Source organism: Balaenoptera borealis (assembly GCF_965194805.1).
Source record: "Balaenoptera borealis genome assembly, chromosome: 8".
Taxonomy (NCBI): Eukaryota; Metazoa; Chordata; class Mammalia; order Artiodactyla; family Balaenopteridae; genus Balaenoptera; species Balaenoptera borealis.
In genome coordinates, this window is record NC_138865.1 from 7642202 (window position 1) to 7657376 (window position 15175).

Here is a 15175-nt window from a genome sequence, read left to right on the forward strand (position 1 = left end):
GAAAGGATATACAAAACTTTTCATACTTAACGCAACTTCTTGGCTTCTCTTTCTGAGATGGGAGCAATGGACTTCTGTAGTTTATTTATAAAAATAAATAAATAAATAAATAACCTGCCAGCTGGACGTCACTACTACTCCCACAATGAGTTACATTTAACTAATGCAGCACAACTGTAGAAAGACCAGCAGACCATTTAGACGGAACTATTATTTTGCAGATAAAATAAAGTCAAAAGACATAATAACTTCTCACTATCAATACTATCGTACCTAACGGCTAAATCACGTATATAATCTGCACAGAGGCAACTTCAGAAGAATTAACCCAATATACTAGAAATGCAAAGTAGCATAAGTGAAGCCAAGGAAAATGCATGAGCCGCTCAGAGACAGGTTCAGCTGCCAGCACTAAAAAAAGTTAATAAACACCCCCTCCCCCTCCCTGAAAGAGCTGGGCCTGCACGGACGCTATGAGATGGCTAGGTGCCTGGAAGGGCATTCTAAAGTAAACACAGGCGTGTTTCAACCGCGAACATTTCCTTCACCCATAGGGGCCTGTTCAGGCTACGCCACAAGCACGGAGACAGCAATGCGAGGGGCTGTGTCAAAAAGTGGCTTCCAACGAGCCGTGGCAAAGTTTTCTTCCCCCAGGTCACAAAGAGCTGCCTGCGCCACTCACCGCATTTCCCCATCCAGCGCCTGGATAACAGCTGCGAAACTGCGACTGGTCTGATTCAAGTACTTGTAACAAGTTTTCAAGCTGCTGCTGAGCGAGTCCTGCGGGCAGAGGAGACACACGGCGGTGGGAGATGCGGAGGAGCTGGAGTGGGGCTGGGGCGGGCGGCCGGCTGCCGCGGGGCTCCGCAGCCGGCCGCACACGCCCTCTCCCCGCGGCCGGTCCTTGGAGGGCCAGGCGGCAGGGGGCAAGGGGCAGCCGCGCGGGGGAGTGCCCGCGCCCCTGGGCGCCGCGCCGGGGCTCAGCACCAAGGTCCGCTTGAAAAGGGACATGGCCTTGGTGCCGCAGGCGACTGCGGCCATGGGAATCGCGGGGCCAGCGCAGTTTTTCCTCCATAGACCCGAGAGGAGCGGAGGGGCGCCCACCGAGGGGCGGGACCAGCTCTTGCTCCACCGCAATAGGCTTGGGGCGGCGGAGCAGGGAGCTGGCGTCCGCCGCCCCGCCCGCCCAGATGCGAGCCGAGCACCGCCCCGCCGCCAGCCCCACGCACCCCGCACGCGGGCCCGCCGCCCGCCCGGACGCGAGCCCCGCCCCGCGGCCAGCCCCGCCCACCCTGCCCAGATGCGAGCCCCGCCCCCGGCCTCCGGCTCACCACCCTTGCCTTCCTCACCTTGTTCCCCTTCTCCCCAGAACCCGCAGGCTGTTAACGGAACCCGAATCTCTCCTTCGCCAAACTTTAGTCAGGCTCCTAAATCCTACACCTTTGTACTTCTGTGTTTATCTTTGCGTCGCTCAGCTTTAGCAAGAACCCTGCTAAATTGGTTTAGCCAGAATCCCCCATCCGCCATGTATGATCACCCGCACCATCTGGCCCGTTCCTCTTCCACCACCATCCCAGCGCCCTCAACTGCCTCCAGCAAGAATCCCGGTTAAGTCGTTGCAGCAGAATGCCCCTTACCCCAGATGTTTCCTCTTAGTACTTTTCCATCCACCCACACCTACACTCTGCTCCTTGTTGTATTCGGAACCGAGCCCAGTTCTATACTGAGGTCTCTTTCCTCTATTGCAATTGCTTTTCTGAATGAAATGTTTTTACCCCTTTAACTACTGTCCAATTCTGGTTTTACCTGAACACCTGTTAAACCTCTATTATCCTCTGGAAAGCTAGCTATTCCTTTTAAGATTTCTAATCATCTTTCCCTTTCAAATCAGTGAGCTGTAACGATCTTTACGAACCTTATTTACTCTTCCCTAAGGAAGACAAAAACTGTTTTTCCAGAAAAAAAAAAAAAAGCCATGTTCTGATATACAGGCATATCAGAAAGAATTGCTGGCTGTTTTGTATATTTTTTTATGGAGACTTTATATTTTAGAGCAGTTTTAGGTTCAGGGAAAATTGAGTGGAAAACAGAGTTCCCATATACCACCTCCCCCCAGTCTCCCCCACTCTCTTTTTAAGAGGAAACGGGAAACATTTGCAATATCTAACAACAGGGGGGATGGTTTAAAATAAATAAATAAATATATGTACACACATATACATATATATATGTATGTATGTGGAAATCCCATAGTCACTTTGGAATGTTAACAGTGAACCTTGGGACCCTGCTGGGGTCCACGTGAACTATCTTCTTTTCATATGTGTTTATTTCTTACCACGGATACATGTTCTTCTGTCAAGAGGGTAAAGCTTTTCTTTTTAAATCACATAATCATGAGAAATTATTGCCAAGTTCAATAAAAAAAATTAGTAAAAATTAACATTTACTAAGCACCATATATTAGTAAAATCATTTCGTACATACAGTCTGGCATATAAAAATACTCAGTGAAGGTCTGATGCGTAAATGAATAAGTTCAAAGAGTATTTAAAAACAATTCACCAACTCCTTTCCTATCAAAATGTGGAGAGGCAAGACTTCACAATAAAATAGAAAGAACAGAATAACAGCTCTTTTCTGAGCTCTAAGCCACCCTTCACATACAACTGTTATCAGGCCACAATGATTCCTTTCACTGCACTGCCAAATGTTTTAATCCCCGGCTACAACTAAGGGTTTGGGGGCTGATGTCAAAGGTGCATCATACATTGGGACTTCCCTGGTGGCGCAGTAGTTAAGAATCCACCTGCTAATGCAGGGGACACGGGTTCGAGCCCTGGTCCGGGAAGATCCCACATGCCACGGAGCAACTAAGCCCATGCGCCACAACTACTGAGCCTGCGCTCTAGAGCCTGCAAGACACAACTACTGAGTCCACACGCCGCAACTACTGAAGCCCCTGCGCCTAGAGCCCATGCTCCGCAACAAGAGAAGCCACTGCAGTGAGAAGCCCGCGTACCGCAACAAAGAGTAGCCCCTGCTCGCTGCAACTGGAGAAAGCCCACGCGAAGCAACGCAGACCCAACACAGCCAAAAGTAAATATAAATAAATAAATAAATTTATATATTAAAAAAAAGGTTCATTGCACTGGTTCTGAAGAGCAACAATCTTGAAGGACATGCCCCCTCCTTTCCCACACACCTTCTCCACTTTTTTTTTTTTTAAAGCAGTCATCCTTGTCTTTTTTTTAAAAATATAAATTTATATATTTTATTTTTGGCTGCGTTGGGTCTTCATTCCTGCGTGCAGGCTTTCTCTAGTTGTGGAGAGCGGGGGCTACTCTTTGTTGCGGTGCACGGGCTCCTCATTGCGGTGGCTTCTCTTGTTGTGGAGCATGGGCTCTAGGTGCGCAGGCTTCAGTAGCTGTGGCACGTGGACTCAGTAGTTGTGGCTCACAGGGTCCAGAGCACAGCCTCAGCAGTTGTGGCTCACGGGCTTAGTTGCTCTGCGGCATGTGGGATCTTCCCGGACCAGGGCTCGAACCCATGTCCCCTGCATTGGCAGGGGGGTTCTTAACCACTGGAGCGAGGTCACGAAATCACTTCGCATCTCCTTACCCCGTCATTCTTTTTTCCTGGCACCTATTTGTGTCAATACCTCATTCTGTAACAATAATTTCCTCAAATTGCCAAGAAGATACAGGGAGATATAACTATGAAACACACTATGGAAAACACCACTGTTAAATTTCCACTGCTTGCTTCCCATGAGCTAAGGGGAAAAAAGTAAAAAAAAAAAGAAAAAGCTAAAGCTACTGTGGCCCATCCCTAGAGCCTCCTGATGTTCTTCTTTGCTGTCTGAGATGGGCGTGCTCACAAGAACTCTCCAGTGAGAGAAAACAGGGATGAAAGGCATTGAGAGGAAGAGTGTGCAGGGGTGAGAAGTGCAGGACTGTCCTCCCACGACTGGGGCTCCACCTGAAAGACAGTTCCACAGGTGGACGGCGACCAACCCTCCCCACGGCCTTCCATTCAGATTAAGTAACACAGGCTCCCTCAGAAGGGAGGGAAAACCCCACAAACTTGAGAAATGAAGTTACGTAACAGCAAGAGTAATAACTACCACTTACTGGGCCGCTACTACATGCCAAGCACAATACAAACATTATGCAACCTTTTAAAGATGACACGATACAGACGTGCAATCCACCCAAGGTCTCCGTGGCCAGATGTGTAGCAGAATTCAGAATCTGTAATGTTTTAGAAGACAGGCAATGAAATGCACATACAGCCTGTCATTGTGGAATGGATCCCTGTACTGATTATCGCCACTTCTTCAGTAAAACATTTGAATAGTTATACTAAGTGGGGTCACTTTATTATATATCAGAGCACACTGTACTGCCAAGTGACCTTGAGCCAGACTTATTAAAAACCTCTTTGTTTTCAGACCATTTTGGAGTTGGGAAATTGTGATTGACAGATTGTGATCCACTGTCTCTATTTTACGGAGGAAGAACCTGTTGCTGGAGGTTAAGTCACCAAAAGGAATAGAGTCAGGATTAAACTTCATAGACATTAGTCTAAGTAATAGGATTTAGACTTGATAGAAGCCAGAACTGCATGATTACAAAACACCGAGTTTTTCCATTATGTGCTCTCTTAGTGATGTCACACAACTTGCAGGTGGCAGTATGATGCCAGATTTACTGATATACTCCTAAAAATTCAGGATAAGTCAATTTAGGGAACCCTGAACTCCTACAGCCAAATCCTTCAGTGACTGAAATAATCTCAGCCCTCCATGTCTGCTAAGTGTAAATTTATTCCCCCAGCTTCTTTGTTTCTAAGAGAGAAACTAAGATAATGTTAAGTGAAGGAAAATGGTTTTTCCTATGTTTCCTCTAACTAGAGGTATACTCAGCTATTTTTAAAAAATGGTTCATGGGGGTTAAAAACGGCTCAGGAAAACTACAACTAACAAAATAATACTGTACTGCATTGCTCATCAATTCTTAGAGCTAGGAGAGGGAATAGCCCAGGTCTCACTTCTTAAAAAATTAAAAAGATTATACTGTGAAAAGTCTTACCCCTACCCCTTACTGTGGCCACCCATTCGCCTCTCTAGAGGTATCCAAAGCTACCATTTTTTCCAAGTCTCATTTCATAGAGAAGAAAATGTGACACAGAGAAATCTCTGGACCCAAATCACAACCCTATAAATTGTGTCCCCTGACCTCAGAAACTCAGCTCCCTTGCCCTACTATCATTTTCTTTGTAGTACTTCTCCTCACCTGAAATACTGTATATTTGCTTTTTTTTCCTTCTCTCTCTCTTCTATTAGAATGTACGATTAGCAAAAGCAAGGTCTTCACCTATTTGGTTCACTGTTTTATCCCAGCACCTAGAACAATATCAAGCACACAACCAGTGGCCAGATGTTTGTTAAACGAATATAGGAAGGATAGGAAGGAGGGAGGGAGGGAGGGAGGGAGGAAGTGCACAACAGAATTGGGAAGGGCAGACAGAAGCCAGAAATTGCTGTGTGCCTGTGATGTGTCTGGTGCACACGTGACAGCACTGGAATGTGATCGCTCTCTGGGGCCAGTCAAAGCCTGTGCTCTTTATTCTGGGTGGCCTCCAGAGTGGAAGCATGAAGGTCTTCAGACAGGCCAGGGATGGCATCATGGAACCACCACTTGAGAGCTTCCAAATTCAACTCCTTTATGCTACAGTTTCCTAATCTGTAAAATGGCAGTAATAATAGCACTTATCTCTTTAGTGTTGTTGTCAAGATCGACTAAGTATGGTAAGTTACAAAATGGCCATAAAGTTTGTGGCTCTTCCCATCAGGAGGTGGAGTCTATCTCCACCTCTTCGCATCTGGGCTCCCCTTGTGACTTTTTTTGGACAACAAGACAGTAGCAACTGTGAGTCAAGCAGAAAGCGGACGAGTGCGTGCACACTGGGGTTTGCATGATTCCAGTCAAGAGCGGAGAGTCCCCAGGCTAGCCTGCTGGATGAGACACACAGGGCCCAACCTCCCCTCAACGCTCCAGCCTACAGCCTGTTAATCAGATGGTCCAGCCACATGCCAACCAGCCAGCTGAGCAAACCCAGTAGAAATCACTCAAGTTGGCCCAGACCAGAACTCCCCAGCTCTCCAAGAGAACTGTGAACTAAATAACAATTGTTATTTTAAGTCACTGAGTTTGGTTTTTTAACTGTGGTAAAATATACATAACATGAAATTGACCATCTTGACCATTTGTGAGCGTGCACTTCAGGAGTGTTAAGTCACACTGTTGTGCATCCAGTCTCCAGAATTAAGCCACTCAGTTTTGGGGTGGTTACCCAACGAAAGCTAACTGATAACATTGAGATAACAGACTTCAAGAGCTTCGCCAGTGCCTGGAACACAGAACTCAATAAATGCTGTCTATTAATATTACTATTATCGTTATTAATTTGATTATTCTCACAGTTTAATCCCCTAATTCCATTCACCTGCCAAACTACTGTTCCAAAAATACTGCTTTCATAGTGCCACAGGTGCATTTGACCATGGCCTGCTTCACGGAATACAGCTCAGTGCCTGGACTCCCACGTGCACCCACTGCACTTTGCACTCAATTCCAGCCACACACACTGTGCTTAGTCCTACCTACATGACTTGGCTCATACTGGCATTCCCCACAGAGGATCCTCCCCCACTAATCTAAATCTAATACCTCTTTTCAAGGCCCTACACTTTGCAAAGCACTTCTGTGTTTCCTAAAAACTTTTCACTGTAAAACAGTTCTACTTCACTAAAATTTCCTGAAATCTCAATGTACTTAAGATGACTTGGCACTTCCTAGGTATCTTTTGTACACCTGCTCTCCATCAGGCTGGGAACCGACTGAGGATACACAGTTTCCAGTCTGTGTCCATCATACAAAGCGTGTTCAGCTTTTAGCTGAATCTGGACGACCCTCTGCTTAATATGACTCTCTGGCCCATCACCTTAATGACCAGCAGCATGATGGGGTCAAGAGAGTGAGCTCTGGACTCAGACTGCCAGGGTCAAAGGTGGTCTCCACCAGTGAACAGCTGTGGGACCTCAGGCAATAACTAACCTCTCTGTGCCTGTTTCTTCATCTATAAAAACAGGGAAAATAATAATAGCTTCCTCACAGGGTTACTGGAAGGTTTAAATAATACACATTAGGAGGCACTGGGCACACAGTAAAAGCGCAATAAATGTTAGCCATTATTATGACATCCTTTACCTAAAAGGTAAAGATCTACGTTTAAAACGTCTTTCAGGAGGGCATCAAGATGGAAGAACAGACCTTGAAGGGATCTGGGCTGACCACGATTCTAAGTCCACAGCATGGTGAGACTGACTAAAAAAGTCAATGAACCAAACAGACTTAATTGATATTTATATAATTAAAGTGGCAGGATACACTTTCCTCTCAAGTACTCACAGAACATTCTCCAGGATAGATCACATCTTGGGTCACAAATCAAGCCTCGGTAAATTTAAGAAAACTGGAATCGTATCAAGTATCTTTTCAAACCACAACACCATGAGATTAGAAATCAATTACAGGAAAAAAATTGTAAAAAATACAAACACATGGAGGCTAAACAATATGCTACTAAATAACCAAGAGATCACTGAAGAAATTAAAGAGGAAATAAAAAAATACCTAGAAACAAATGACAATGAAAACACGACAACCCGAAACCTATGGGATGCAGGAAAAGCAGTTCTAAGAGGGAAGTTTATAGCAATACAATCCTACCTCAAGAAACAAGAAAAATCTCAAATAAACAACCTAACCTTACACCTAAAGCAGCTAGAGAAAGAACAAACAAAACCCAAAGTTAGTAGAAGGAAAGAAATCATAAAGATCATAGCAGAAATAAATGAAATAGAAACAAAGAAAACAATAGCAAAGATCAATAAAACTAAAAGCTGGTTCTTTGAGAAGATAAACAAAATTGATAAACCTTTAGCCAGACTCATCAAGAAAAAAAGGGAGAGCACTCAAATCAGTAAAATTAGAAATGAAAAAGGAGAAGTTACAACAGACACCACAGAAATGCAAAGCATTCTAAGAGACTACTACAAGCAACTCTATGCCAATAAAATGGACAACCTGGATGAAATGGACAAATTCTTAGACAAGTACAACCTTTCAAGACTGAACCAAGAAGAAATAGAAAATATGAACAGACCAATCACAAGTAATGAAATTGAAACTGTGATTAAAAATCTTCCAGCAAATAGAAGTCCAGGACCAGATGGCTTCACAGGTGAATTCTATCAAACATTTAGAGAAGAGCTAACACCTATCCTTCTCAAACTCTTCCAAAAAATTGCAGAGGGTGGAACCCTCCCAAACTCATTCTATGAGGCTACCATCACCCTGATACCAAAACCAGACAATGATATCACAAAAAAAGAAAATTACAGGTCAATATCACTGATGAAAATAGATGTAAAAATCCTCAACAAAATACTAGCAAACAGAATCCAACAACAGATTAAAAGGATCATACACCATGATCAAGTGGGATTTATTCCAGGGATGCAAGGATTCTTCAATATATGCAAATCAATCAATGTGATACACCATATTAACAGATTGAAGAATAAAAACCATTTGATCATCTCAATAGATGCAGAAAAAGCTTTCGACAAAATTCAACACCCATTTATGATAAAAACCTTCCAGAAAGTAGGAACAGATGGAACTTACCTCGACATAATAAAGGCCATATACGACAAACTCACAGAAAACATCATTCTCAATGGTGAAAAACTGAAACCATTTCCTCTAAGATCGGGAAAAAGACAAGGATGTCCACTCTCGCCACTATTATTCAACATAGTTTTGGAAGTTCTAGCCACGGCAATCAGACAAGAAAAAAATATAAAAGGAATACAAATTGGAAAAGAAGTAAAACTGTCACTGTTTGCAGATGACATGATACTATCCAGAGAAAATCCTAAAGATACCACCAGAAAACTACTAGAGCTAATCTATGAATCTGGTAAAGTTGCAGAATACAAAATTAATACACAGAAACCTCTTCCATTCCTATACACTAACAACGAAAGGGCAGAAAGAGAAATTAAGGAAACAATCCCATTTACCACTGCAACAAAAAGAATAAAATACCTAGGAACAAACCTACCTAAGGAGGCAAAAGATCTGTCCTCAGAAAACTGTAGAACACTGATTAAAGAAATCAAAGATGACATAAACAGATGAAGAGATATACCATGTTCTTGGACTGGAAGACTCAATATTGTGAAAATGACTATACTACACAAAGCAATCGACAGATTCAATGCAATCCCTATCAAATACCAATGGCATTTTTCACAGAACTAGAACAAAAAATTTTACAATTTGTATGGAAACACAAAAGACCCTGAATAGCCAAAGCAATCTTGAGAAAGAAAAATGGAGCTGGAGGAATCAGGCTCCCTCCCTCATTGTAAGATAACACCTCCTAAAAACCAGAACTGTCTGGAGATGGGCGGTCTCCAGAGGTAGTGAATTACCTGTCACAGGAGGTGTTCAGGAAACTGTATATCCTGGATTGTAAAGCAGTGACTATTTTTCTGTTTTGGGTCACAGATCCCTGGAAGCATCTGATAACAGTGAACAGAATTCTTTTCCCCCAAAAACACACAAATATACAGTAATATAAATATCTGCAAATAATTTCAGGAAAGGGCCAAGTAAGAACTCTTAGCCAGAATTTCCTAATTAAACAAATATCTATTGATCAAGGCACAGGAGAAATTTAAGGCTGTATTTCCTTTAGGCATCTCTCAAAAGATTAATCCCCTATCCCAGCCAGAGGTGATTTTTCCCTTCTGTGAATTTCCTTATGGCATTTACTATATTCTGCCACAGATACTTAAGTTTCTCTTGTTTAAAAACCTAGAGGTATCTTGAGGGCACTGCATCCACCTTTTGTTCATTAATTCACTAAAGGTACATCAAACAAGACTCCCATTTTCAAATAGCTTAAAGTCCAGAATCAAACATAGAATTTTAAATCTGAAAGGGACTTTGGGAACATAAAACCCATAGACAAATAACCACAATACAAGACTATGGGACTGATATAAGGTAAAACAGTGCTAGAGAAAATGGTCGAGGGAGGGTCACAGGTTAACATTAAAGGGCATCTTGTTATGGTGACTTCCTAAGCTTTCTATGAACAATTTTATAACATTTTATCGACCTGACAAGACAATGAGCTCTTTGGGTGTCTTATTTGTCTATACATGTTATCCTGCCCTTCTGCACCCATTATAAAGCCTAAAGTGGAACAGATGTTTAATAAATATCTGCTGAATGGTCAACAGAGGTGGCATTCACAGAAGCCAGACCTTGAACGATGAGAAGGATTCTGAGTTATAAGACAAAGGGAAAACTTTTCTTTCTGATGGGAAATTAAAGTGTTTTAATAAAGGACAACAACTAAGAGTATATTTAAACACAGGACGGTATTTGTGTTATTTCCATTGGGGAAAAGAATTTAGAACGTTTGATATAACCCCACTAATTCAGTTGAATGTGTCCATTCATTCAATAATCACTTAATGATTTTCTTGTTGGAATAAATACCTTTGTAAGCATTCATTTAACAAAGGATACAGGAGTGAGGAAGATGAAATATAAATAAAACCAAGTCTGGCCTTCAAGCAGCCAACAGGGTAGCTAATCGACAGACATAGGGAAAATTAATAAGAACTTGCAAGAGTAGACAAGTGTTCTAAAAACCTCAGGGAGCACTGAGGAAGAAGGGACTGATGAGACTGCAGGAAAGGGGGAGAAGCTTATGGAGGTGATGTAACTGAAAACTGGAAGGATGAATAAGGTTTCATTCCGGAAAAGGTATTCGTGACAACATTTGCATAGCTCGTTATGTTCACAAAATTCTTTCACACGTCCTCTCCCACTTAATCTACCCATGCAGTCTCAGTTTTGTAACCCACATATTAGAACCCAGAAAAACATCAATCTCAGGGACAGAACGCAATATGAAGCAAAACTACTTAAAAACCAAGGTTGTGAACGAACAGAAACATTTTAGGCAGCAAGACAACTTGCGGATGTGGGCGGATGCCTAGGAGACCAAGGGCAGCCGGGCCCGACATCTGATTAAGGAGAGGGGAACCAGGCTGGGAGGGTGGGGCCGCCTGACAGGGGTCAGCGGTCTGCTCCCCCGAGGGAAGGAGGGAGCCCGAGGCGTCTGGCACCCGCTGGCCGCAACCCTGTCCCGCGATTCTGGGCCCTGCCGGCCAGGCCCAGAAGCCGGCGCTCGCGCGCAGCCTCCCCGCTCCGACGGAATGCAGGGATGCTCGGCCCACCTGGTCCATCTTGGGTATCACCTTCTGCCGGCCCCCCATCTGGAAGCGCAGCAGGTTGTAGAACTCCTCGGGGTGCCCCAAGCACTTCACGAACTCCATGCTGGCGGCGGCGGCGAACCGTCGGACCTCGGAGCTCACCTCGCGGATACCTTGGGCTGGCCCCTACCCGCAACCAAAGAAAGATTAGGCGGAGGGGGGGGCGGGGTGGAGGCGGGCCCAGCGCGGCGGAGGCGGGCCCAGCGCGGCGGAGGCGAGCCCAGCGCTGCGGCGCCACGCCCACTTCCCCACCAACTTCAACGGGCCTCAGTCGCTCGCGCCGCTGCCCGCGGGCTCGCGGGGTGGACTGACGGGCGCTGATTGGCCAAGGCCGCTCGCACCAGCAAGATGCCGGCCAATCGGCGGTGGGATGTGTCTGGCGTGAGGACCACATTCTAGAAGCTAATTGGAGGAAGAGAAAGAGGCAGGCGAGCGGGATTGGTGCTCCTAATGGAGGCGGGCCTTCGTTTTCCTCTGCTTTCCCAGTGTGGGGCTGAAGGAGCGAACCCAGACTTTGAGAAGGCCCCCCGAGGCGGAGCTCAGTGCGTGGGAGGCTCGTTCCGGCCCGGCTTTCGCTGAGAGCCCAGCGGGCCAGAGCCCGCTAAGCCCTCCACGTGTTTGTCTTGCCAGGCAGATTAGCTCTTCCGGGACGCGCTTGGCTCACAGCCGCGCCTCCAGTGGGTGCAATCAGCCTGAGGCTTCCGAGCACGTAAATTTAGTCCCAAAAAAGGATCTGAAGCGTTTCTACGGCCTATCAAAGGGTGATGTGTTAATTTTTATCTCGATCCTAGAGCTCTCACAAGCCCTGGAAAAATACGTGCTACCCCAACCCCCAAATCTACTTTAACACCGCAATCAGTGATCCTTTTAAAAATAAAGGCAGCTCAGATCACTGCCTAAAAACCCTGCAATATCTGTCCATTTCACTCGGTAAAAGCCAAAGTCCCCACGAGGGTCTAAAAGCTCTGCACGAATAGTCCTCCATCCCCATTACCTCTCTCACCTGCATTTTCAATCCCTCCCTCCTTGGCCCCAGGACTTGTTGTCTACACTTCATTCTTCCTGCAATATTTTTGCCCCCGGATATGCAGTTGGCTAACTCGTTCACCTCCTTCAAGTCTTTGCTGAACTCTCACCTTCTCATTTAGGCCCGCCCCATCACACTGTTTTATACTACAGCTTGCCCCGCCCTCAGCACTGCTGACGCCCCAGCCTGCTCTAGTTCTTCCCGTCCTATTGTTACTAAGGTCTTTGGACTCTTTAGTCAGTAGAAATTGATGAAGCCAGATCAGGAATTCAGGCAAGGTGTTACTGGGACTCCAGGGAGTGAAGACAAGTAACAGGTTCCCTTGCTCACTCTCTGAAGGGGGGCGAGCTTGTCCCTTAAATGGGAAGGTAGAGGCAGATCAGTGGGTGGTGGGTGGGGCCGGAGGGGTGGCTTCGGTGGTCTGCCCACCCCTTTGGTGGTACTGTGTGCAGGGATCATGTAGTACCTGCTTTTGTTCCTGGCACCTCAGAAGTGCCAGTTGGGTTTTGGTCTTTTTGTATCTTATTGTTGATAATTTGCCCCAACTGCCCACGCAGGCAGTTATTTTTAGTCCCTTATAGTTTCTTTGTATTGTTGCTCATTTGTCCAGGTGCAAAACTACAGTAAAGGGTCTCAGGTCGCAGCCTGTCTCAGTACTGATCACGTTCTGATATAAAATAGTTCACTTACGATGTTTAGTGTCTGTTTCTCCTTGCTAGAATGTAAGTTCAATGACGACAGACCTTTTGTTTTGTTTGCTCACATACCCCCAAGCCTCCAGAACAGTGCAACTCTTTGATGTCCCTTCAGCATTGCAAACTGAACATTGCCCTAACTGGAATCTCTCTCCCATTGAGACTGCTTCTCCTGCGAATGGCAGTTAACAGCCTCCCAGTTGCCTAATTATAAGATCCAAATGTCATCCCTAACTCCTCCTTGCTCTCCCTACACCTGCCCTTTGTGAGTCATTCATCAATTCTCTGGAATCCAAGAAACAAACATCCCTCCTCTTAATCTCTCCTCTCTGCTCCATCGAGGTTCAAGCCCCACCTTCTCTCTCAAACTGTTAAAAGTCAGTTTCCCATCTCTCTCTCTCCATCCATTCCAGTGTAACAGTTTGAGTAATCTCGAGTAATCTCAGTCTTTCAATTTTATTTTATAAGGTATTATGATTTTAATTAGCTTAAGGTGAGGCCCTGTGGGCTTCTAGACTTTGGTTCCATGAGTCCAGTCTGGCAACACAGAAAAACAGACTGAAGGGAGCTTCACTGAGAACTGACTCATTTACCTACAATTTCTTTTCATTGTATCTGATGTTTGGTCCTTTTTAAAACTCTGTCAAGTTATAACTTTATATCTCTACTTGCATACTGCTTTTGGCCAGAAGACATAAAGCTAAGAGTTTTAGCACTCCCCTGCCTGTTAAAAGGACCCCGTAAAAAAAATCCCTTCTTTCAATTTTAAATTGCACGAAGGAAATGCCTTTCAAGATAAAATCCTTCCCACTCCCTGCCTGCCTCTGAGTTTCTGCCACATGCAAGTGATGGGGGCTGATGCCCTTGCTATAGCAAGCTCTGAATAAAGGGCCTCGCTTGCTTATTCTTATTTTGGTGGTATTTCCACAAACCTCAGTACTTCATTGATGTTCAGTGGTCACTTTCATCCTGAATTTTCTGTACGCTAATCATCCCTTGTCTGACTCTTCACCTCACCTTGAACCCCTCAAGGTCAGGGACCGTGTCTAAACAGGGCACCTGGCACAGTACTTGCCACTTAAGAAGTCTCCATTACTTCTTATTAAATATCAGGGCTTGAAATAGGGACTGTACTGGAACTTTTAGAACACAGACAGGCAGTCACTTATCCAATCTCCCCGCCCACCCCCCCCAAAAAAGCACTTCACAATAACCTACTAAAATGCTTCTAACACTCTGTTGTAACAAGCCGGCCTCCTCCTACTAGTACAGAAGTTTTCTTGTCTTGTTTATCATTGTATTCCCAGAGCTAGCATTTAGGAGGCATTAAAAAATATTTATTAGATGGCTAAGGCCACTGAAACCTCACACAAAATTGCAAGTTTTTTACGTCAGTTATCATGAAACTCCAGCTCATAAGTAACTCTTTACCCTGGAATCTGCTGAGTCCAAATGCCTCACCTCTCTCTCTTCTAAGTGCAACCGGGACTCGCTGACTCTGTACCCCATCCCTCAACTGCAGCCTTTCCTTACGTCCAACAGGGACGCAGGCCACAGGAGTCATTCCCACTGTTCACCTCGCCAGCCCTGTAGGCTCTGTACCACCATCCTCTTCTCTTAACCCTCATTCAGTCCCTCTGCTATCCCTGCCTTTCCCCTTTGCAGAACTAACTTGAGACTTTCTGCCAAGAGCCTCCTGCCAGGACGAACGATAACCTCGCAGAGGGCTGCAGCAGCTGTGCTTTCCGCTGGCAATCCACGTTTCCGCGTCCCCGCTGCTTCCATGCGGAGCCCAGTCTGTGCAGTTCCGATGCGGAACTCATGGTGCGGCCGTCTGCCTTTACAACTCAACTGCTAGGTGCTGCTGTTTTCCCCAACACAGACTGAAGTCAGAGAAATGATAAGTCAGCTCCCAAGAAGACAGAGGAGACTGAGGGTTATTCTTCCATGTCTTGCTCTATCATCTTTTGTATGGCTTGAATCTTTTGATGTATTTTTAAAAATAATTTTAAACAACTTAATAAA

General features: G+C 45.0%; 1 protein-coding gene across 5 annotated transcripts in view; it reads right to left on the reverse strand.

Annotated features, from left to right (window-relative positions):
• The window catches only part of FDFT1 (farnesyl-diphosphate farnesyltransferase 1), a 35918-nt gene extending 24332 nt beyond the window's left edge, over positions 1-11586 (reverse strand). For 3 of the 5 annotated variants that reach the window (XM_082403579.1, XM_082403580.1, XM_082403577.1), the window contains exon 1: positions 683-1181. In XM_082403579.1, the coding sequence (XP_082259705.1) occupies positions 683-1041 (359 nt within the window). In that variant the 5' untranslated portion in view covers positions 1042-1181. Of the gene's footprint in view, positions 1-682; positions 1182-11392 lie in introns of those variants that run through there. The other 2 variants (XM_082403578.1, XM_082403581.1) reach the window with 2 other exon arrangements.
• Between the last annotated feature and the right edge of the window lie 3589 nt (positions 11587-15175).